The following is a 24,040-nucleotide window of genomic DNA, read 5'->3' as shown; positions in this document are numbered from 1 at the left end:
AAAAAAAAAAAAAAAAAAAAAGAAAAAAAAAAAGAAAAAATAAAATGGCAGGAGACCGAATTGAAATGGGCTAGTACATGTTTTCCCCCGTGTATGTAGGATATAATATATTATTTTTACAAGTATCCATAATCCGATGTTATATCGCTAATCGAAGTTCCGCGAACGAAGCTTTTATCCTCGGCGATAACAAATATAATAGAATATTCGTCGATGTTTCGTCGAAGTAAGAAACAAGAATGCTGCTACCCTAACGAGAGTAAACCGATGCCTTCTCGATGGTTTAACTAGATGATTTTAATAATCGTATCGATTGAAATATATACGCGAAGCATGTAAAAAAAAAAAAAAAAGAAAGAAAAAAAAGAAAAAAAAAAGAAAAAAGGACGTAAAAATATTTTTCGATCGTAGTTATGCTACAAAATGCAGTCTGTGTATTTTCCGCGTCGCACGATGTTTTAATCTCACCAAATGATATATAAGAATATTAGATAGGAGAAAGAAGTCGCGCACAATATTATATTTCACCGTTATAGCGTATAAGAAATCCCTATTTTGTATGTTTCTTTCGGACCAAATGCCAATTTTTCTATTGTATCATATCACGCTGTTGTATCGAGTATCTCGAGAACATGGTTCTTTTAGAAACGATTCTTTTTGTAAATGTCACGACGATTTAGACGACCAGGAGAAACCGTGTGTAAATTATTCGTACGTTATTATATATGGGTACGCATTATACAACGTATGCGTGTGTATTCTATTTATATACAACAAAGAAAAAAAAAAGAAAAAAAGAAAAAAAAAGAAAAGAAAGATTGACAAAACGCGAAACAACGTCGTCCAATGCGTTCCGCTTGTGCGTTCCAATGTTTCCAAATTGCGTTTTTTTTTATCAGATGGTCGTAAATTACGTCCCTCCCTCCACTCACATGTACCCTATTATTCACGATTAATCCGATTTAATCGAGCAATGCGAAAGGATTTTGAGTAAACGTGTAAGTTCTCGCCCCTCTCCCTTCGCGTAAGGGCGTACAATTTAAATTGTACGTGTTAAATTAAGCAATCGTCATTGTCTCACACTCTTATATCGATGTTGAAGCGTTGAAAAAAAAAAAATTGTCACAGAGTCTATTGTTAATTGTCTCTCTGAAATTGTAAATGTGAATCGCGAGCCGGCGGTTTCGGGGAATTGTTTTTCTCGGCCAGTCGATCATTTAAGACGAATCGTCGTTGTTCGAAATAACGTTCGTGCATGCACCATGATTAACGCATATATAGGGACCACCTTCGTTCGGACCCCAGCCCCTTCATCCTCCCCCATTGAACACCGTAGAATAAAACGAATAAGAAGGAAGGAAATATGATATATAGGATCGAGAAGAGAAACGACCTGGAGAAAAAGATACACCTCATCGAATTATAAGTGTATTTTAACATAATACTAGTCAACTTACAATTTAGATGAAGTTACGAATACGGATATAAGTGTATAGATTTTTATTCTACGAACGTTACGTCGAGAATATTTAATTATTATTATTATTATTATTATTATTATATTATTATTAATATTATTATTATTATATTATTGATATAGAGTAATTATATATGGAGAAGAAAGAAATATATCGATGATATTTTTGTGTCCAAAAAACGCCAGTAGGGAGCACGAATGAATGAAAATGTATGTATATGTGTATATGCGTGTGTGTGAGAGAGAAAAAGAGGAAAAAAGAAAAATAAAGAGAGAGAACACACGTCTGCATGTTTCTCCGTTATTTGTAACGATATATGACCGTCTTTATTCTTGTAATCCGTGTTTCACTAGAATGTAAATATGTATATTATACAATAATGAAACACGATTATATACTCATTAAACGAGATCGTTTTATTTTGTATACCTCTGCTCGTGCCATTTAATTATACCTGTAAAGTGTATTCTTCGAAAACAAGAAGTGACCAGACACGTAAGTTTATTAGTTTCTAGTTGTGCAACGGACAACAGATGCAGTTAAAAGCGGTTTATCGCATTTCGAGCTGTTTAATCGATACTTCGTGTTACCAAGAACAATACGTCAGTGTTTCTATTCACATTCGTGCCACGATCCTGCCGTTTCTCGATCACCTCGCCCGGATATAAGCCGTTATTTTCGCTAAACTACCGTTGTCCAACAACGCGCCTTTTATAATATCACATAGATAAACTTTTCAATTGCAAATTGAATAATCAATTTTTGGTGTTTTTTTAAATATCGTCGTTTGATTGGTGTAAAACAATAATCATTGGACTTATCAAACTTATCAAAAGGTAACCTTTTTATGCAATCATATCACAAATTTACTTATCATTAATCATTAATTTAGTCTTCAAAAAATTCAATCTTAATAGTTAATGATTAAAATAGAATCTTTTCATTCATTCTATTCGTAAGTAAAATCTAAATTTGATAATCGTAATGACAATTCGAACTATTCGAATCTATCATTGAACACAGTAAAGTTCATCTCACAAGTTAATTTTATTTTTTTGAAATAAGGTGAATAATATATGTTGAAAGGGAGCTAAAGCCAATCAGTTGTAAACCTATACTTTGTTCCAAGCTTTCCGAGAAAATGGTTCGATTGCACGTGAAAAAAGGCGAGGAGAGCCATTTTCTGTACGATACTCACGTGGAGGCTCGGGTTGAAGACATTATATACGATATTACCATCATTTACAATGGCCGGCTGAAGGTTTCAAGAATATGTTACGGTAATGATCGCTTGTATCTCGTACATGGGAATGAATCAGATCGAGAAAGATGACATATCTAATAACGTGGCAAAAGAAAACCTGTCCGCCTATCCGTGAAAGTTGCACTTTATTTAGGCACAGATGGCCACGGGCTTGTGAGTTAAGTGGTATAAACTGTCTCGAGGTAACAACGTACTACGCATTATTTTCGTTTTTTATTTTCACGTCTGTGTAATAGGATCATTCGCGAAACGAACAATTTTATCGAGAATTACCCCGGGCCCATCCAATGCCAATGATTTCATTAACGATAACGAGTTTACGTATCCCTTCATTTATTCTTCGATTATGCCATTAATCCAATGATGCGTTTTAATCCTACCTGTATATAGCCGTTCGTTTATTCACTTTCCTTAAAGTAGAAAGAGTTTACGTCTTGATCCTGCTTTGATCCTTCACTATCTTTGAGGAGAATTTCATTGGATATGAAGGAAACGTTTCTTATTTTGATAAAGAGATTTTATTTATATAGAATTATATTTTATAAATATTCTACTGAATAAGATATGAAGAGGGTTTACTACAGAAAATTGCTGCGTAATATAAAATAGCTTCATTTTCTACTTTGTTTGTTATTTCTACTTTATTTACTTGTTTTTATATATGTTGTTTGATTATAATATAAGAATTATTACTGATAGTTTAATTTTTCTAAAACGTGATTATTATACGTTTTGATTTCAGGAAGAGAAATAGATGTAAAAAAAATAATAGTTTAATAATAGTTTTCATCAAACAATCGATCGTTCTTCCATGAAATCACGAATAGATTCAAAAGAAAATGAAAAAATTTACGATTAATTAAATTCTCAACTAAAGATCATGATAAATTTACGAAAATTTATCATATAACTACGTACAACGTTTCTTATATACGTCATGAATTAATATATATGTGGTCGCATGTGTACATTAGCACAAATTCTTATAGATTTTTTTTCTATTTTGAAAATATTTCTCGCGTTCTTAAAGTCGACCTTGGTTCCTATGCGATTCGAACACTAACGCATGAAATCCATTAATAATTATCTCTCGGAGAAAACCTCACCTGCGGCTCGTAATAATAATGCTGCATAATAAAAAGATCGAGTTTATGAATCCATCCATCCTGACCACAGTGTGATATTAGTCACACGTCGCAGCAGGATAGTAATTACGCAGAATTACGTTTAACCGTGTACGTATTCTTTCGAAAAATAGAAATCGAGGAATTGATCAAGCATGGCACCATGCTGCCTCATAATATGATGGGACTTACCGATGAGCAGGTTGAAGAATTGAAGCTCAAGGATGAATGGGGTGAAAAATGTATACCGATGGGTGGTTGGACTTTCAACAAAGATGTTATTGGTACGTAGAAACAAATCACTAATCACTTGTCTAAGGCACTCGAACGAACGACTGATCAAAATTCGGAATGTCGGAACGAGCGCGAAAAATTCGGCAAGATTCGGGTATGATCGGGCTGCGCGCGTCGCCAAAAGTTCGTCTAACTTCGGTTTGGCTCGGCAAAAATCGGAAGTTATAGGTTCAAAAACGCGGGAGACAGTATTGTAAAAAAAGTGAAAAGGAAGGATCTGTCATTATTTGTACGTGATTAATTTGTAATTTGTGCTCGTTTTGATATATAATATATAATTCATCTATCTTTTGTTCATCTATTTTTGAAATGTAAGTATAAAATCATATAAATATATTTAATACTTCGATTTCTCATAATTAATCTAAACTAATTGAATGTTTGACTCATGGTTTCCTATTAATCATATAAAATGTAGTTTTGATAGACTAATTATGTCATATATTATGATATATATTTCAATTATGTATATATATCTAGTTTTTTCTTGATTGAAACGATACACTGAATGATATTGTAAATAATATTCTTAAGTGTGTGACAATTTTTACGAACACTTAACCTTAATAGTTCATTGTTATATATTTGAAGTAAACCAAGAAATTTTTATGCTATATGTTTTATTTTTATGATATCTACTAAGTAGATAATTCAAATCATAAAAAAATAATCATTTTAGTAAGTAACCAAAGGATTAATCTTATATATATACATAAGAAATATATAGCATGTATTTTCAATGTACGTAAAAAGGGTTAACGATGCAGTTTATTTTATGTTGATCTAAACAACTGTACTTAAGGCTCATGCAAATATATGATTATCGGAAATGCTATGTGCGATGTAGACGAGAAATTGGCTTAACCAGAATTTTTGTTGTCTTGAATGGACTTGTAATGGTAGCATTAATTGCTCGCCAGTCTCGGACGGAATGTAACCACAAGCGATTTCCATGTTTCAGGCCGCAGAAATGGCAAACAACCTAACACGAAAATGCAGGAGGTCTTGAAGAAAACGATCGAGGAGGCACGAGCTATGGTTTCGAAGGTAATCATCTTGTGTCTATTCCTTTGTGTGTGTTCCTCGTTTCTCGTTTTTATATTTGAGAACAGATTATTCCTATTTTCGTTTTATGCATTATACTAATGTGTTTCTGTAATGTAAATTTTTTGTCATTTTGTTTTTTATAGAAATTGATACAGCAAGAGAAATTGGTGACGCAGAAAACAGTCCAAGAAGCATTGGACATTCTCAGAGGTGCTGTGATGATCGTTTATCCGATGGGACTTCCGCCTCACGATGTTATTCAACAAGAATTCGAGAATACGGAAGATTTGAGCGGGACTCAAGCATCACTTGAGGTAATAATTACTGATAATTTTTGAGTTGAAATTTTATTATAAAATATTTATAACATTTGAACTTTATTATTTTTAAAAATTAATAATTTTTAAAAAAATTTTTGGAGATCATTGTTTTCTATAATTTTAATACTCAGAGTTGATGATTTATTATTATATAGGTCATCGACGTGCAACTGGCACAACTTTGGTTCTCAGGAAAAGAAATGATAATAGGAAAGAAATTAAAGGATTATTTGGGGATGAATGAAAAGACAAAAATCATTGTGAAACTGCAGAAAAGGGGAGCTGGAAAACCTGCTCGTGAACCATTGATGTCAGAAGAAGAACGAAAACAACTAATGCTGCATGCTTACAGACGTCAAGAACAGCTTAAGGTAAGTGAATCTTTCATTTTGTTGATAAAGTAGTTTTCTTCTTTGTATATGTATACATGTATACATGTATTGAAAGATAAATTTCGAATTTTCAATCTACATTTCTTGTTTATAATTTTATAATTATATCTATAACTTTAATTTCAAATCTTAATAATCTTTTAATTTTTTTTGAATCGATAATTTATAAACATTTTAAAATAGATAGAATTTTAATAATATAAAAGAACTTTAATAAGATATGAAAATAAAAAAGAACTTAACATAGATCATAGACAATGTATATATAAAATTTTATTTTTGATTATATTTTATCTATCATTTTAATGTATTAGCAGATGATAATAATTATTGAATAATCATTAGTAAATTAATTCTATATTGTAATCATACTAAATACACATTGAATAATTATTAAAATATTTACATAAAAGAAGGAAGCTACTTTATAATTATATTTTGCATGCTAATTAAGATATTTACTGATGGTAAATATGAGATATTTTTTCATTTTGCAGGTAAGTTTTTAAATATTTTTTTCTATCATATAATTATTATATGTTATTTTATATTTGAATACACAATATTTCACATAACAAATGGTTTATTATAAATAATTATTACATAGAACATATATTTTAGTACAAATACATTTCTTACAATGAATTACATTAATTTATCAAAAAAATTAAATGTTCAATAATTTATATGAACATTTTATTCATTGCCCTTATTTATTTTGCCTTTATTTAGTAATATTTCATTTAATGATATATCATCATTATTGATTTACGTGTATAGATGTATTTTATTATCGATCATCAATGTCCTTTTTAAAGTAGGTTAATTCATTTCATATACACCTCATGAAATAATGAATATAAAATATGCGCTGTTAAATATCTAATCGTCTTTATTTTATATCATATATTTATAGGCTATATAATTTTAACATACCATGAATATTTTTATTTATATTTTTAAACAACTGTAAATTATATTCTATTAGAAACCATTCGATTAATTGGATTTCACGTGAAACTAATTCCAAAATCAATAATTTAAAAATTCTTTCAAAATTTATCTTATTGCATTCACAGAATTATAATTTTATATTATGTACATTTCATTTGAATAACGTAAGAGTTTTATTGCGTGAGATAAATCAATATACCATTGAATTTAACATATAACAATAAATAGGAAAGTTTCGTCAGAAATATAAGAGTTCCATGTTTAAAGAATATTCGTGTTAGTTGAATGAACTCGTCAAACGATTCTTCTATTTCTGTTATCGATCAATAGCTATAATTGCGTGATTTCCATTTATGTTTCCAAGTACATTCAACCATGACCTATCAATAATAGAATTTGTCTTTGGTAACCCTCTTTTATCATGACATATATTTCACTTTGTTCAATTCATTCTAATTCAGCTTGTAAATAATTTTTTACGTAATATATTACGTAATATTCAATAGTGTAATTATTTCTTTATATATTTCGTTTTCATTCACTTCGTTTTCATTTAATAAATTATTCTTATTCGATATTTCATGTTTTTCGTGCTAATTTTGTTAAAATAAATTTTTTATATTTCTTTATTACATATTAAAATAAAATACAACTTGTTAGTAATGCTTCGAATTCAAACTTGAATATTTAAAACAATAAGCTTTTAATGAATACACTGAAAATTCTATATTCATTAAATTACATTTATTACGAGCAATTCTTTAACAAATTCACGAGTAGAATAACTACAAGAAAGGGTCTATATAACAAAAAATATTAAAAATCGGGACATAATTTTCTTATATCTTAACAAAATAAATAACTTTTTTTAACACGTACTATTCTTAAAACATTTAAGCAGTAGTAATATTGCAATGTATTGTTAATTATCACATAAGCATCTCGTAATTATCTCGAATATAATTAATTCTGTCTCATCATATTCACGTTTCATTGTTATTTTTCACAAAGTAATAATTGTCATTACGTTTAATCCTCTTTGAATTATTTTGTTCGTTTGAAATTTTCACGTAACATTCACGTAATTTGCAATTGTAAACAAAATTAAAAATTCTTCGATCGATAGGAAAAGAAATAATTTCTTGTTTAAGCATTTGCTAACATATCTACATGTGTGTAGATTTCGTCAAGGTCTTTGATTACATCAGTGTATCGATCTGGTGCTTTCGCTAAGGTCTGAACTTTATCTAGTGAAAAAATGCTTTTTCTTTCGAGGTGATTCAAATTATTACTATATTAAAGGATTAAAAAAGATAGAAAAGGATAGGAAAAATGAATAAATATCGTTCGATTGATTGACATGTTGATCTGACACGATCTGAACGTACTCGATCTCGACCTAATTTCAAGCTTGATAATTGTCAATTGGGATTTGATTTTGTTTCTTTTTTGATTAAGGTGATAGGTAATTAACGTTAGATTTGCCCAGTGAATTTTATAAATAAAAAAAGTAGAGCAATCGTCTATATTACCAACGTAATTAATAAACACATAGATATAATTTTATTTTTGCTTGAATATTATTAAAATTTATTAAAAGAAATTTATTTATATAAATGATCATTACATATCGCGTAAATATAATCATTTTATTCTTTGAAACGTGTCCTCGACAAGAATTACAGTTAAACACGCAAACAAATTTGCAATGTTATTGCTCTTTTATTCAATGCTTGTATTTGCTTTAAAGAAGAAAGTCTTTTAAAAAATTTTATTAAATCGACTTATCCCTGATACTTGAACTGTATGAATATTTGGGTGAATATACTTTCGAGTTGAAAAGACGATTTATAATAGAGAGAAAAAATTTTATCTAGAATCGAACAATAAGAGAACATACACGCGATATGAATATACAAATTAAAATATATTATTTATTTCCATGCATGCTACGATTTTTATCGTAGATTTCATTATTTATATACTCGAATTTATTCAAGAAATATTCTTCATCTCAATATTGTTGTATTTCTATTTTTAGATGTCTATAAAATTGCAATTCAACTTGCAATATATACATGCTTATTCCTTTTTCACAATTCTGTATCGTTTTTCAATTTCATCTTCATAAAATTATTTTTTTAGATCAACGTGCAAATTAATTATCGTATTTTTTAATAGCATTTTCGATCGCGTGCATATTCACGCTGCACTCTCAATGCAATGCATAACAAATCATTTCTTTAATAACCATTTCTCGCGCGTAATATAATGAAACTGCTATTTACCTTTTAATACACTCTTTCCTTCGATCTTTATTGAATGTGTTGCGGTATTTTTATGCATTCAATTTCTTTTTTTAACGAGATTAAAAAAAAAAAGAAATATGAAATAGAAGATGAAATAAAAAGGAAGGAAATTTTTAGTAAACAATTATTTTATTATAAACGACACATATAAGTTGTCATTATCTCATACACCATTACAAATATATTCAGACGATAAACGGATATAACATAAATATATATATATATATTATTTATTTGTATAAGTACAGACCTATTCGAATTGTTGTTATTTTTTCTTTTATTATTATTTTATTTTAGATTAATTCACTTAACCCTTTCGCTGTTCAATTCTAAAAATTCGTTTGACTTGTCTTTTCTCCAAGTTTAATTTATATAACAATTGTATAAATTTAGTTGATTCGAGTTTCTATTTTATTGTTCCCATTTGATATTTTTATACAGAGATTTTCCCCATAAGAATAGTTTTGATTCGTGGTGATTTATAGCGAAAGAGTTACGCTATATTCGAAGACACGAGTGATTATAGTTTATCGATTTTAGCATAAACGGAAGAAGGCACATAGAAATTTATTATGAATCTGAAGATTTGTCACTCTATTGTTTGTTGTTATATTACATTTGTTGAGAATATAATATTCTGTTTTTTTTTTCTACATTTAACTTTCATAGCTTATAATCTACAATATTTCGTAAACACAAGAAGTAAATAAATAATACTTCAAATAAAGATTTTGATTCGAGATAGAAGAAGATCGTGTTTCGAACAAATTTGTTTGAAAATTTTGATATTATTAACGATAGTACGGTAATTTTATATCAAAGTAAATTTAATAATCTAAATTCGCTTAAATCAATATTGACATATTACAATAGGTATTTCAAATTGTATTACATAACATGATTAACAATGAATAGCTTGAAGCAACAACTGCTAAATGACACATTTATTCGCGTAACAGCTATCATACTTGTTCCTGATCAATATACACGTTATATTTACATTTGTTTCGTAAATAGAAATTTTTATGCTGGAAATATGGTGTCGTTCATTCAAATAATACTGCTATTAGTAAATTGTGAGTAAAGCAAAATTTATCACGAATAATTTCTATATAAAATTTATCATAATATTACGATTCAAATGTCTCTAATTAATTTTCAATTTATCTGAAATGAAGGACACCATTCATTTTCCTATAGAAAATCGTAGCGTTCGAAATATTACTAAAACAATGGTAATAATCGTTATTTAATCCCTATTTATATTCTATATTTTGCTTTACAACACTATCAAAGTGTGAAATATAATGTGTACGTTCGTTGACAGTCGAAACTCGAGATCAACCGAGGTTAAATCGGTTTCAGTGTACGCTCGAAAACTGGAAACCTAACGAATAACTTCTACAGAATAAATTCTAATCTACCTTACACATCGAAAGCATCATCATTGCATTTTTCCATCGTGCCTTAAATTATCAACGGGGAATGCCTTATTTCAATCAACGGGGAAACACGAATTTTTTTTTTTTTTATTTTTACAATTAACAGATTAATAATACTATCGTATTGTTGCGCGAGTTGATGTCTCGTTTTCATTTGAAAATGCTCTTTTCTTTTTTCCCATTCTATGAGATCTATTTTGTACATCAAGAAAATATTTATCGCGTGTATTCTTTAACTATTTATGAAATTTATGAAATTTAATGCGAAGCTTCTTTCTTTTGATATTGAATTTTCAATTAGGTAAATTCTTAGAAGTAAGTCTTATCGTTAATTTTTTAAAAAAAAAACTTTCTTCATCGAAGGCGAAGTAAAAGGTACTTTCTTTAATTGGGATATTTAAGAAATTTGACTTTCTAAGAATTATGTTAATTATGGATTGAATATCTCGTTAGCTCAAATATTTAAAGTAGTCGCGAATTATTCAAGGCATCGGTGTTCGATTAAATAATTATTTAACTTTTTTCACTGCGGATTTAAAAGCGTAAAAATCAATTTTCTGAAAAAACATAATTTTCAATAATAATTTTAATTAATCAGAATGATATTTTATTTATTCATTGAATAATAACATTTGAGAAATTCGAATATTATAATTATAACATTTTTTATTCTTTTAAAAAATATGAAAAATTAAAACACATCCGCAGTGAAACTGTTCTGATTACTTTGGCCCCTAATATGGGTGATTTCTGAAATCTTTTTCTTGTACTTCAATTTCTTTCTTTTCTTTTTTTTTCCTTTTCGGGAAGACGATCTAAAATCCTTTTAATTCATTCTGAAATTTTGTTTTGTTGATACATACTCAAAAGAGAAATTTATTTCTTCTTGAAAATATTTGTGCTGCATCAAGGATTTTAATTTTCCTCTCCTCTTTGAACGAATCATAAAATTCCTATACGGGGATCGAATAATATCGAAAACAATAAAATATTCACTTCGAACACATATATTGTGCGCTCGTGCTTTGCACGAAGAGAATGCGTGTTACAAATTGCAATCGTATTCGCCAATTGATCGATAATATTCCAATCGAACTCAACAACTCGACCGATTTGCTCGATTTGTCTCGACACGTAATAAAATCTGATGGATTAAGAACGATATGCTCGCCAAAGAAAAATAAATAAATAAATAAATAAAGATCAGTCTTTCTTTTTTTCTTTTTAAAAAAATTTTATCAATTACAATTAAATCACTTGCATCCCTTTGTTCTTTATATAGCCACGTTTGATTTAAAATACGATATCTTTGATCGTCTACTGTACCATTTTTATAAAAGTATAGCGATTAATCGAGTCGATGATCGTTTGCGAAAAGCGTTCAATTGGGTTCATAAACGTAGTGCGATTACAGCTGAAGCGTTTGCACGATCGAAGTGCACGATTTAGTTCGCCTCTTCCTTAATATCAGTCGATTTCACACAAAGAAGTACACGTATGTCAGTCATATTTCACATAGAAGAATACACTTTTTATTGTTCCACAAACAACAACAACAAAGAATAATCAGCTTTTAACAATATACAGTGAACATCAGGAAAAAATTTCGAATCGTAAGATGTGGTTAACTCGTGTACATTTTGTCAATTTTCAAATTTATTTTATTCGTATAAAAATAAGTAAAAAATGTAGAATCAAATGATAGATTTTCAAGAATTGTCCCGACAAATAGATTTCAAACAATCAAAAAAAAAAAATTTATTCTATTCCTCTTTTTCATATTACTTTTCCACGTTTTACATTTACCATAGTTAACCATATCTTAATGCCCGAATATTTTTATTACTCACTGTAATTAATCTCCATCCCTGTGAACGACGTCCATCTTGATGAATTCAAACAAAGTGAATTCAACAATTCACACAAGTCCCAATCAAATTCAAAATCGTATCTCCACGAAGGCAATTCGTTATTCATCGTTCTGGCACGTCGTTTTCGTCGATCATAGCACTGTAATTTTAATCCTAATCATCCTAATCAAAGGTTGTGATCCCTTGCTCAAAAGGAATCCTCGGCTTCGTCCGTGTCTATCAATGGCACCCTCTCGTAACGGAGCACGGTGCTCGCCCCAGACGCCTTAAACTGCTAAAGCGCCATGCTTTTGATCTCGTTCTCGTTCATCTGGCCTTGAGACGAGGAGGGTGTAGCCTCGACAAGCCCTTCGTCCTCGCCCTCGACTTCCTGCTTGTCGACGCAGTAGCGGCAACGCATCTTCGCGTCGTCGCCCACCTGCACCGATCGCGTTATTACGATGAGGGTGGTAAGACTGATGACGAACAGGCCGGACGGCACGATGATGGCGATCAGCAATTCCGTCCGCGTTTTGTTCAGGTCGAAACGTGCGACGACTAACAGCGAGTTGTTCTGGAACAAATGGCATTAAGAGATATCGCGCGGGAAATATCGGAAATACCCCGAGGAATCGTCCCAAACGACGCTCATCTGATCTCAATTTATGATTTTCCTTTCGAAGATGTGGAAAAATAACACCGTTGTGGGAAAATTGGAAATTGGAATACTTCGAGGAGGAATTATCTCAGAATAATTCGGGATTTGTGTGGTTATGATTTTTTTTTTTGGAGATATGTAAATTAGAATTCTATTCGTTTATTTGTTTACTAATATTTGCACTAATAATCTGTACGTGTGATGAAAAGGGTTGACGATGCTTTTCTTTTTTTGAATTTTTGAAAATGAGTACACGATAAAATTAGGAAAATTTTTTACACGTATTCGTTTAATTATTTTGTAACAAATGGAGTTAGAAGTCAGGGGTTGAGTAATCTTTCGATGACTTGTGACTTGTAAACGCGCATATTCCTCGCTTACAATATTCTTCAAATTTTTGTGGATATGTAATATGTATGGCTTAAGATAATACGAATTATTGTGGAACAATTTATATAATTGCAATTGCTTTTTTGATGATTCGTGATTGTAAATAAATAGAAAACGATGTACGTATGATCTATTTGAAAAAGTGGAGGGCTGACATCGAAAATTGGAATTATGGATAATTTCAGTCGAAAATTTTTATCTTGTTCATAACTTGTAAACGTTTCATTGGACAGAAATCTACATTAGATTGTATTTTCTATGAAATATCGTAATTATACTATTGATTTTATAATTCTTTTATCATATGCTATTTTTTTTATCATTCTTGTCAATTATATAATGGTAAATAAAGTGTATCTTGATGATAGTATCAATGGTAAACTAGATTCAAATGATATTTGCTCTCTAATTACAATTATTGATTTCATATGTGTATATAGATATGTATGCATAGTAGTTTTATATGATGTCTGTTTTGATATGTATATTAGTATATAATGGTACAATAATTTATGATTTCTTTTATGCATTTTCTACGTCTCTTTATTGGGAAGAATGTCAAAAACATTGCAATGACGTTTTAAGAATGGGAAGGCATAAATATCGAGAGGAAAGCTTCTTAAGAAATTCAAGATCTAGGTTAGTAATGGAACGAATACTTAATGAAAAATGAAATAGCTTCCTCATAGAATTTTCTCTCTGTCAGTCACTTTGGTTTCTTTATATTCGCCCTATCTTTTTCAAAGGAATTCCAAATGTGAAATATAGTTTAATTTCAACGAGTAATCTCTTTCATTAGATTTGTGGAATTTTTAAGATGTTTGAATAAATAATAAAAATTGTGCAACTTTTTTTTATATTCCATTTTCACATATTGGAAAAGCTTGGTAGAAAGAAAGGATTGAAAAATCTCAAGAAAGAAATATTATTCTTTGAAAAACAATAATTAATATTAATTTCGAATTCATATTCATACATCAATCTTCGGTTGCTAATTAATTATTATATATGTTACATGCAATATTTGCGTATAAATATTTCAAATATTATCTTCTATAATTTATTCCACGTTATATATTCATCGAAATATATCGAGGAATAGTTTAACAGCAACGATCACGTTTGAAATATTTCACTTGAAACATTTTCAATGAGGCAATCGCACACGAGACGATATGAATAAAATATATATGCTGGTAGGTCCATATTCACGAATTTTCATTAATATTCGAGCCTTTCTGAACCATGAATCATGGAAAAATTTAGTGCAATAATAATAATAATAATAATAATTAAATAATAATTAAATGCACTTCGTTAGATTCTGTAATTTAATTCGCGAAAAAAAAAAGCAAGAGAGTCAGTCAATCGTTAAGAGTTGCTGTGACATTTCAGAGAATAATTTCAAGATTCAATTAAGGAAGAATTGAACGAGGAATACGGCAAAGGAATGTATTTTTCATTGAAAAAAATGAAAGATACAAAAGTAGTGAATAAGACAGAATTCCACTCGAATCGCTCATTAAATCTCCTGCTTCGAATAAAATAATCATTGCATAATCTTTTTGCATGTATGCATATACCTATATATATTCATAGAAAAATTCGAAGACGTTTTCATTGTAGAAATTTTAGCGTTTTCGTTGTTGTATGTTAAAACGGTAATTTAATTTCGAGAAAATTTATTGTAATTCCAGTTGCGTAATTTTTCTCTCGGTTAAAAGTTTCATTTCGTTCTATGCCCATTCTATGAAAGTTATATAACGACTTGAAACACAGCGAATGGTATTATCAAGTTCGAAATTTGATTAGATGGAAATGAAAGCATCGAGTTGTTTTTCTAATGGGATTAATCTATCGTAGCGCCACGAGCTTGAATATATTTTGTTTCGAGCTTTATAAAGCTTCTTAAAAGCTGAGTAATATTTGCTTTTGGAATTAAAGTAATGGCAAGAAATAATAATTTTTTTGTTTTAATAACAGATATCAAAAATATTATTAGAAATCTCTCCGTGAAATTGTTCCTTGTAGTTTTCTCATAAATCAGAACGTACGTAAATTATTACGAAACACGCTCTTTAAATTGAAACTCGTGATAAAAATAGTAGGTCGAAGCAACAGGTTCTTAATTTAACATTGCAGAATTATTCATGGAATAATTAAATACATTTACTTATAAAAAACAAACTTATCGTTTGCGAATTTCTTTATATATATATTTTTTTTTTATACGAACAGATAGAAAATAATATAGAGAAATAATACTCCATATATATCATTAAACAATATGATTATTTTTGAAATTATATTTGTATTAATATTAATTGAAAACTGATGAAAGATAAAAAGAAATTTTAGCAAGCCATTGATTTGTTTCTTTTGTAAGTGAATATATCTAAATAATATTTTAGAAAGGAAAAGAAAAACGTGAACTTCGAACAAAAAGATTGGGATACCTTGTTGTAGTAACAGGGGTATCTACTCTGCGCCGTCTGATTGTCGCCATTTCGACCGTGAGTGGCGAGGAAATCTTTACATTCCCCTTTTAGGGTATTGACGCAACCCTCGAAATTGATGTAGAGGCGAGAACTGTTGTAGATCGTGAGGGATCGTTGCTCAGGTACATAGATATTCGTAGGATCCACTGGATATTGCAAGCTCTTCTCGTATATGTTCAGAAAACTCGTGAAGTTGATGGTTGGTTGAGGTAATGGGATCTCCTTTAATAAGGTGCCGTTCACGCAGTCCTGTGTCCTGCGAAAGAGAAAGAGAGAAAGAAAAAAAACACGATTTGCGAGACGAGATTTAAGAGCATATCGAGAACAGGATGTATATATCCTTTCGAGAATGTTTCCTGTGATAAATTTTTTATGAATACTTTCGAAACGAAAGATCTTAAAAGGAACGAGTCTACGCGAGAAAATAACATTGTAGAATAATGTTTTGTATAGGAATAAAAAAAGTTCTCGTAAATTTATTTTACATATTTTTTAGTTTTTTCTATAGAGAGAATTTTTTGAGAATTAGAATGTAAATAAGAGTATAAAAAAAAGTTATTATCTTTGAATATAAAGCATACTTATTTCTTGAACGATTTTATTATTTTTATTTTTTTTTTTATCGTTTATCTTATGTAACAAAGGACAAATAGCATATTTTTATTATATTAGGTATTTATTAAACATCTTATATTTTTCAATTCTTTGAATTATTCCCCTCGTGCCGCATTTGTTTTAAAAACAAATTGTTGAGGAGTCTTTCCCTGTCTTTTTCGATAAAACATTATTTTCGTGAATACATTTCGAGAAAAATTTCTGCGATCGCGAGTACACATTTCTCGACCATTTTTTATGGGATGTTTCATTGTAAAATTTTTCCCTGCTTGTCGATCGTTTCGTCCCCCCCGCGTGGGTGTCCATCGGTGTAAAAAGAGAGAAAATATCGAAATAAAAGAAACGCGAAGAAAAACTTGAAGATAGAAGTGAATCGGGGGATAGAGCCGCAGGATCAATGGTTGCCATGGAAATACCCTCGTTGGCGTCTTCTAAACCCTATGAAGGAAAATGCATGTACCACGTGTCCGTGAGAAGTAAAAGAAAATGTAGGAATACAATTGTACGGTACAATTAAAGGAGAATTGCATAGGCGTTTGTGTTCGAATAAATTAACCTTTAATCTTACAATTCATATCACGATAAGATCGATAACGTTGAAGGGCAAACCTCGAGAAAAAAATAGTATTCTACCAATCTTTGTTATCAATAATCAAAATTTCTTATTTTAACTTTCCATTTCGATTAAATTCTATTCAAGATCGAATAAATAGAATGATATCAGATTTGGAAATTTTTTTAAAAAATCTCTAATTTTGTGTTAAGTATTGACATAAGTTAAACACGAAGTTGAGTTTCAATTTATTAATTCATATAGAATCGCGTATTAAAATAAATGCGAATTAAATTCGAACGAATATAAATTGTAGAATAATTCTCTTTTTTTGCGTTATTTCACGCTCAAATAATTTTCAATCGGAGATGCTTTTCAGATCGTTCTAAGAACGTTGAAATCCAATATTGATTTCGTAAAGGGTAGCAGTATGCATTGGACCATTATCGTATTGGTTTATATGATTAAACGTGGAATTTTGCGATATCCAGTTTTCTCATTTATCCATTGTAAAGTTTCTTCTCTTATCTTGTCGTTCATTTTTTTTGAAATTTGAAAATTATAAGATATGAAAAAAGAAATATGAAATGTGCAAAATACATGAGAAGAACTTTAAGTTGTTTTCTTTGTCATCAGATTCATTCAATTTGATGAAATATTAGAAATATACGTTAATTCGATGTTTTTTTAAACAGAAAAGTTTCTTTAAATCTTCATTATTTTTTTCTTCTTCTACTTTTATTTTTTATTTTAATTTTTCCTTTTCCTAAAAATGTCAGATTTATATTTGATTTTTGCCATTCGATATTTACTCAAATGTTTTTAATTTGATAGCTGACGTCATTTCTCATTATATTTTGTGAGTTATACAACTTTTTCTAAAAGTATCATTTTAATACTTGGATTTAAAATATTTTAATTGACGGATATTGAATTAAATCTATTACATTTAAAAGATACACGCGACTGTTTGCACTCTCACGTCTTAATTACGTCGCCAGACAGCTCTCGAGCTTGCTCGAAAGCTCTATATACAATCCTTTCGCCGGATTTGCATTCGAAATCTCGATTGTCGCGATAAAATGAAGTCATTAAGTAGTATCGATTCAACGACTGGCACGACATGCAACAATTTAATTCCTTGTTATTAGAACTCGAAGTTATATCATCTCTTATATCTGCTCATTTGACTATTTGCTTTTATATAAAATAAAAGTTTTACATAAGGAGTTAAATTTTTAATTATGAATTTTAATGGATTGGGATTTAATTAAATTAAAATGTTTTTCAAATATAAAGAAAAAAGAAATATACAAAGAAAAAGAGAGAGAGAGAGAAAATGAAAACATGTAAATGAAAGGAGAGATTCATAAAATATTAATATTCAACAAGAGATGCTTCCCAGAATTAACTTTATCATATTTTAAATTTCACGAACAGCTATGTATTTATCCTTACTTTCTACATCAGATACCAGGTGTAATAAGATTGCATCGAAGACCAATTAAAATTTCTTTTGATAATAACAGTTTACTGTTATTTTTATAGTAATTACACTTCAATTTCTCGAATAATTTAATTTAAAAAATATTAATCCTTTTCATTTATTATTATTATTAAAATTACAAATTTGTTTATTTTAAAAGACGTTCAAATTTGATTTACATTGCAAGAGTGTAAGTATTTTATCATCAAAAAATTATCGAAACCGGAATTTAAATAAAACTTCTACTATTAACAAGAACCAATAATTATCGTAAGTTTAATATTTTATTAAATTCATATAAAAATTCAATTTTATACGGAATAAAATTTTAAAACTATCTGCATAATTATTAATAATCTTCTGACCGACACTCACCTTACGTCGTTCATCTTCTTGTGCACCTCCAAACAGCTAACAATAATGCTCCCGTTTCGATCCTCCCAAAATTGGTCAGGCGTGGTTAGCCTGACGCCAGGCAGATTTCCATTCGCTTTGTTCAGTGCCAGGCCACGTTTGCATTTCGCTGTGACGATGTTGTCATCTTGCATAAGGAACACGTTCACGTCCGACGTGACGATATCAGGACAATAACGATCGCAATTGAACAGATTCTTGATTTTCGTGCATCTCGAGTTGTGACAGCTGAACAAGCCGTTCAGTTTCATGTTGTCCTTCTCGCTGTCCACGACAATTCCATCTGCCTTGTAATGGCACAACATTAGCTCGCTTATGTTCACGCAGTGGCCAAGGTTGCAGTTAAACACGCCTGAAAGCACGCTGCACTCGCTGCCGTTGTTGCAATTGTATTTTTTAAAAGAAGCCTCGTTCACCTGGACGAGATAAAAAAAGAGATTCTTTGGTTTTAACCATTCGAATTGTATTAGAAATTTCTTTTCAATTTAAAAAAGTCACGCGATCCATTTTTCTTCGTTCTCACGCAGAAACTCATTTGGAAGTCGTTTATATTCCTCCATTTTGACGCATGTTTCTTCTGGATAGAAATTTTATGATTGATGTATATATATATAATTCTATATTAACTTCATTACCATTGTCACGTTTCATATAAGCTCTTGGATAAATGGAAAAAAAAAAACGAAGCTTGTAACACGTAAAAGTTAAATTTCTGTCCTCTTTTGACTTCATAATTCTCAATTCTTAGCTTCTATTGTAGTATAATAAAAAATTTAATTTCTTTTTTATTTTTTTCCTCTTTTGTTTGCACTTACGTTACAGAAATTCATAGAAATTCATGAAAAAAATGCTCGATCTTTTGAATCACGATGAAAAAAAAAAAGAAATTCAAACAAATCCGCGAAAAAAAGTTTTATTTTGAATCACGATGCGTGAGAGATGATCGATAAAAGGTGTGGCAGGCGAGTAGGATACGCCATTAGAAAGTAATTCAAGACGAACTCGATCGTGAAAGCGTTACGTATTGGATAATCAAGTTAGCGCATCGAAGCAATTGGTTCGCCTGTCTGTGTTCATTAAATTAGTATTTCATTATATTAATTTATCACGTTGGATCAGCATCGATATACTTACAACTTTATCATCCATTTAACAGCACAACAACACGTTCGCAACACACGAGATCATATTCCTAAATATCCATTTTATAAAACTTTATAATAACTTTTTAAAATTTCAATCCAAATTCTTTCTTTCATTTTCTCATCATTGTATAGATTTACATGCAAATGCAAAAGTGGATATTTCTGAATTCTATTAATTTTTCAATGATCCTATTTGTCAATTTCTAATTATCAAGCAGTATGTAAATAGTTATGCAAACGTTGCATGATTAATGCAAAATATTCAGATTATTATCGAGATGATAATGAGATGTGTTGTACTGTTGTTATAGATGTTTCTCTGATTTGTAATAGTTCTAGAATTTGCAAAATATAGTTTTGATAATATGAATAAATCGATACTTCCGTCTGCTGATGATCGGCTATTTAACAATGATTTTAATTTTTGGAAAATATTGTTCGCCTTGTATTTGTGTTTACTTCTGTCAAAAAATTCCAAACAATGAACATTTTGACCAAGTACAATCAGTCATCTGTACTCGATGCTATTCTCTCTTTTTTGCACTTTTTTTGCAATACGAATAATCTTTTTAGAACGCGCATCTATCCGCGCTTGATACTCTTTTTACCTATTTTTTTTTTTAACTGTACAAAATATTTGAAGAGAATTATATTACGTGCAATATAATATGGAAAAAGAAGAATAAAATTTCGGTAAAATCTTTGTTTCTTGAGAAGATCAAAATTCAAAAAAAAAAAAAAGAAAAAAAAGAACAATATCAAAGAACAGTGTTAAAAATATTGAATTACTTTGTGAATATTAAAATTCAATTTTCTCGAAATTTTTCATTTATTTTTTAAACGAATAATCAATAGAATGGTATTTCGATTCTTATCAAAGAATTGTTCTATCCTTTTTTTCGATTCACTTTTGCAAAATCACTCTTTGGTCCATCATCCACCATGCGGTAACAGAAATTCCGACCGTAAAATGGCAGAGATAGTTGCGTTAAAACGCCCTCCATATCCGTTCTCATCCTCTCTCTGGTGTAATCAGATTTTTTCCCCCGTTAATTCCATTAGAGCAACGTTCATCGAACTACTTGTACTCGGATTAATTAAAGACGTGGCTGCCCTTTGTGCGAGCTGTTCCATCGATTTTCTCGGTGAGAGAAACGCGCGAAAGATCCGAGAAATTTTCACGGTGATCAACGATCGTCGACACGCCTATACACCAATTCGAACAATAAAAAAAAAAAAAAAAAAAAAAGAAAGAAAAAAAACGACAAGTGGGCGAGAGAGAAATCGACTTTTTGTTGAAGTTGACAACGATGGGAATAAAATTCTGAAAAAAATCGAGTCGATAATAATAATGATCTTCGCGAGTTATCGCGAATGGCGTTCGTTCAAAAGCTCTTTTCCGTCGCGTGCAATTTGATCACTTCCGGTGTATTGTTGGCCGCGGAACAAACGGAGAAAATGGAGGTTTAAAACGAACGCGTTCGACGCGGGAAATAACGAGATTGCAATTTCTCTAATTACTTCGCGAGCGGAGCTAATACTGAAAGAGGAGAAAGAGCGCGTTGAGAGCAAAGTTTCGCGGCCTTATTTGTTCGGGGAATAATATTTTTAGAACGAAAAAAAAAAAAAAACGCCCAGACACATCGACAGGAATAATGGAAAATTGTTGTCCGTGATCATTGTTGAGATATTATCGCTTAACAATTTTCTGCCGATAAAATATATTCTTCCGCGTGATGCTGCGAGAAGCGCAGTTCTAGAAAGTTATTCAGATCAATTTATTCCGCGCCGCGTCTCTCCAGGGGATGCAAACTATTTGTTCGAGGTGTTACACTTGTAGTGAAAGGAATTCGGGAAAATTATTATGCGAAGAGATGCTTGGGCGAAACGGGAAGATCGATATCGAATGTTGAAAAATTCACAGAACGTTTGATGATATCTCGCGCGAAAATATTCACGTTTTCCGCCTTTTCGCGTTTCGAGAAATACAAAAACGTGCTCGAGCAACTCAATTTAGCCTTTTTGGTTCATTTTTGTCTCAATTTTAATAACTGAGTCTAAGTAACACAATCTATCCACTTATTACAAAAAATGTTCGAATAAGTAAAAATCATCTATCAAAAATCTGCGGTAATTTATGAACACAAATGTAATTATTAATATAGTATAGAAGGGGTGAAATAATTTCTATTATTAAAGTATTAAAAATTAAATTTTCATTTTTATATTATATCGTATATTTTATAGAATTAAAAATTTATATTTTTTATGATAAACGTTAAAAGTTTCTTACAATTCCTTACAACTCTTTGGCTCGTTCTATTCCATTATAATAAGAAAATTAAATTTGTAAATATATATAGCATTTTTATGCAGAGACCTTTTTCTATACATTATATAATTAAATAATTAAATTACATTAATATAAAGTTGTCGTAGATGTAGCAAGATATTGACCATTTATTGATATCTATTTAACCGCATAAATGTAAAGTTTGATACGCGTTTCAACATTTTATCTGAATACTTTTTATATCGAAGCTAACTTTTTTTATCGAAGCAGTTTATAACGTGGAGCGCATGTGAATTAAAGGAGCATGTGAAGTGGTCGTAAAACGTGTCTGACCGTATACGCTCTTATTCCCCTTACACGCTACTCCATCCTATTAGTTTAAATCTATCATTGCTTTCTCGTTGAAATCGATCATAAATTTTCCCGGCTGATAAAAAAATATTCCGATAAAATTGCATATTGAAATTTTATACATATATATAAAAAAAGAATTCATCACCAATTCAACGAAAACATTTAGAAATTTAAAATTATCAATGGAATGAAAAGTCAAAAATCGAGATATCTGGTAAACTGACCTTCGGGCAAGATATGGTGCTGAATTTCGTGCAATTTTCGAAAACGATGTCCGTTCCATTCCTTCTTACGGTCGCGTGGATCTGAGGGCAGAATCCTGTGGTTCTTGTCAAGCACCACTCCCCGCAACTCGCCCAACCGCAATTATTAGTAAAGGTGGTGTTAACGGTTTGGCACATGACTGGATCGGGATCGATCCCCGCGTGAAAAGCTCTGGAAATTAATTGCGCCGCCGTCGTTAATATTTCGCCTGGGAGTGGTTTTGAATTTTGCATGACGGGGCGCGATACTCCCTCGTGTACACACCGATGAATTTGATATCGCGTTAATATCGGACGTACAGTTTCGAAAGATATATATTTTTTTTTTTTTTTTTTGCGACTGAACATCGATAATAGATATAGAATGGAAATATAGTGGATCGATCATGTACACGTAATTTATGATTCATAACAGAGGTAGAGAGGATTAAGAGGAGGCATTTTGCAATGTAAAACCTCAACTTTGACCTATGCGTTTGAAATCTCGAGGATGTTATACGAATGATCGAGCGTTCCTCGAATTGCAAGATCTATCGTTAGATTATCGCGTTATCAGTTGTAACGAATCGCTCTGATAAATTACATCGACCATGGTGCATCCATCACAGTGTAAAATTAGCAAATTATCATGATTACTTTTAAATTATTAACATTATCCTTTGATGGATTTCGAGGAAAATAATGGAAAAAAGAAGAATTACGGATTTGTTCAATTATAAATACATTATTGGTCTATCTAATTTATATCACTTTTATCTTCGTTTTTATTTCAACGAGTCTCATTGATTAAATAATAACAGAGAAATAATAAACTCGAATTATCAATTATAATATAGTGTCGTAATCGAACAATTAGAATAAGGATTGCAAACCCGTGACGCAACCGTGATTAAATTG

At 30.3% G+C, this 24,040-nt stretch overlaps 2 protein-coding genes across 2 annotated transcripts in view; one reads left to right on the top strand and one right to left on the bottom strand.

Annotated features, from left to right (window-relative positions):
• Nucleotides 1-6: 6 nt before the first annotated feature.
• Nucleotides 7-24,040, top strand: part of LOC102676571 (cilia- and flagella-associated protein 298) — an 85,972-nt gene continuing 61,938 nt past the window's right edge. The window contains exons 1-6 of the mRNA XM_031513081.1: nucleotides 7-2,314; nucleotides 2,608-2,758; nucleotides 4,001-4,150; nucleotides 5,122-5,207; nucleotides 5,351-5,521; nucleotides 5,683-5,898. Coding sequence (XP_031368941.1) covers nucleotides 2,620-2,758; nucleotides 4,001-4,150; nucleotides 5,122-5,207; nucleotides 5,351-5,521; nucleotides 5,683-5,898 — 762 coding nt within the window. The 5' untranslated portion in view covers nucleotides 7-2,314; nucleotides 2,608-2,619. The remainder of the gene's footprint in view (nucleotides 2,315-2,607; nucleotides 2,759-4,000; nucleotides 4,151-5,121; nucleotides 5,208-5,350; nucleotides 5,522-5,682; nucleotides 5,899-24,040) is intronic.
• Nucleotides 12,618-24,040, bottom strand: part of LOC102676015 — a 16,122-nt gene continuing 4,699 nt past the window's right edge. Inside the window, exons 3-6 of the mRNA XM_031513079.1 lie at nucleotides 23,105-23,315; nucleotides 19,050-19,504; nucleotides 15,979-16,276; nucleotides 12,618-13,048 (exon numbers count right to left, since the gene is read on the bottom strand). Of these exons, the coding sequence (XP_031368939.1) occupies nucleotides 12,770-13,048; nucleotides 15,979-16,276; nucleotides 19,050-19,504; nucleotides 23,105-23,315 (1,243 nt within the window). The 3' untranslated portion in view covers nucleotides 12,618-12,769. The remainder of the gene's footprint in view (nucleotides 13,049-15,978; nucleotides 16,277-19,049; nucleotides 19,505-23,104; nucleotides 23,316-24,040) is intronic.

The sequence above is a fragment of the Apis dorsata genome, unplaced genomic scaffold (assembly GCF_000469605.1).
Source record: "Apis dorsata unplaced genomic scaffold, Apis dorsata 1.3 scaffold_577, whole genome shotgun sequence".
Lineage (NCBI taxonomy): Eukaryota > Metazoa > Arthropoda > Insecta > Hymenoptera > Apidae > Apis > Apis dorsata.
The sequence above is the reverse complement of the archived record's forward strand: the minus strand, read 5'-3'. Positions and strand labels throughout refer to the sequence as shown.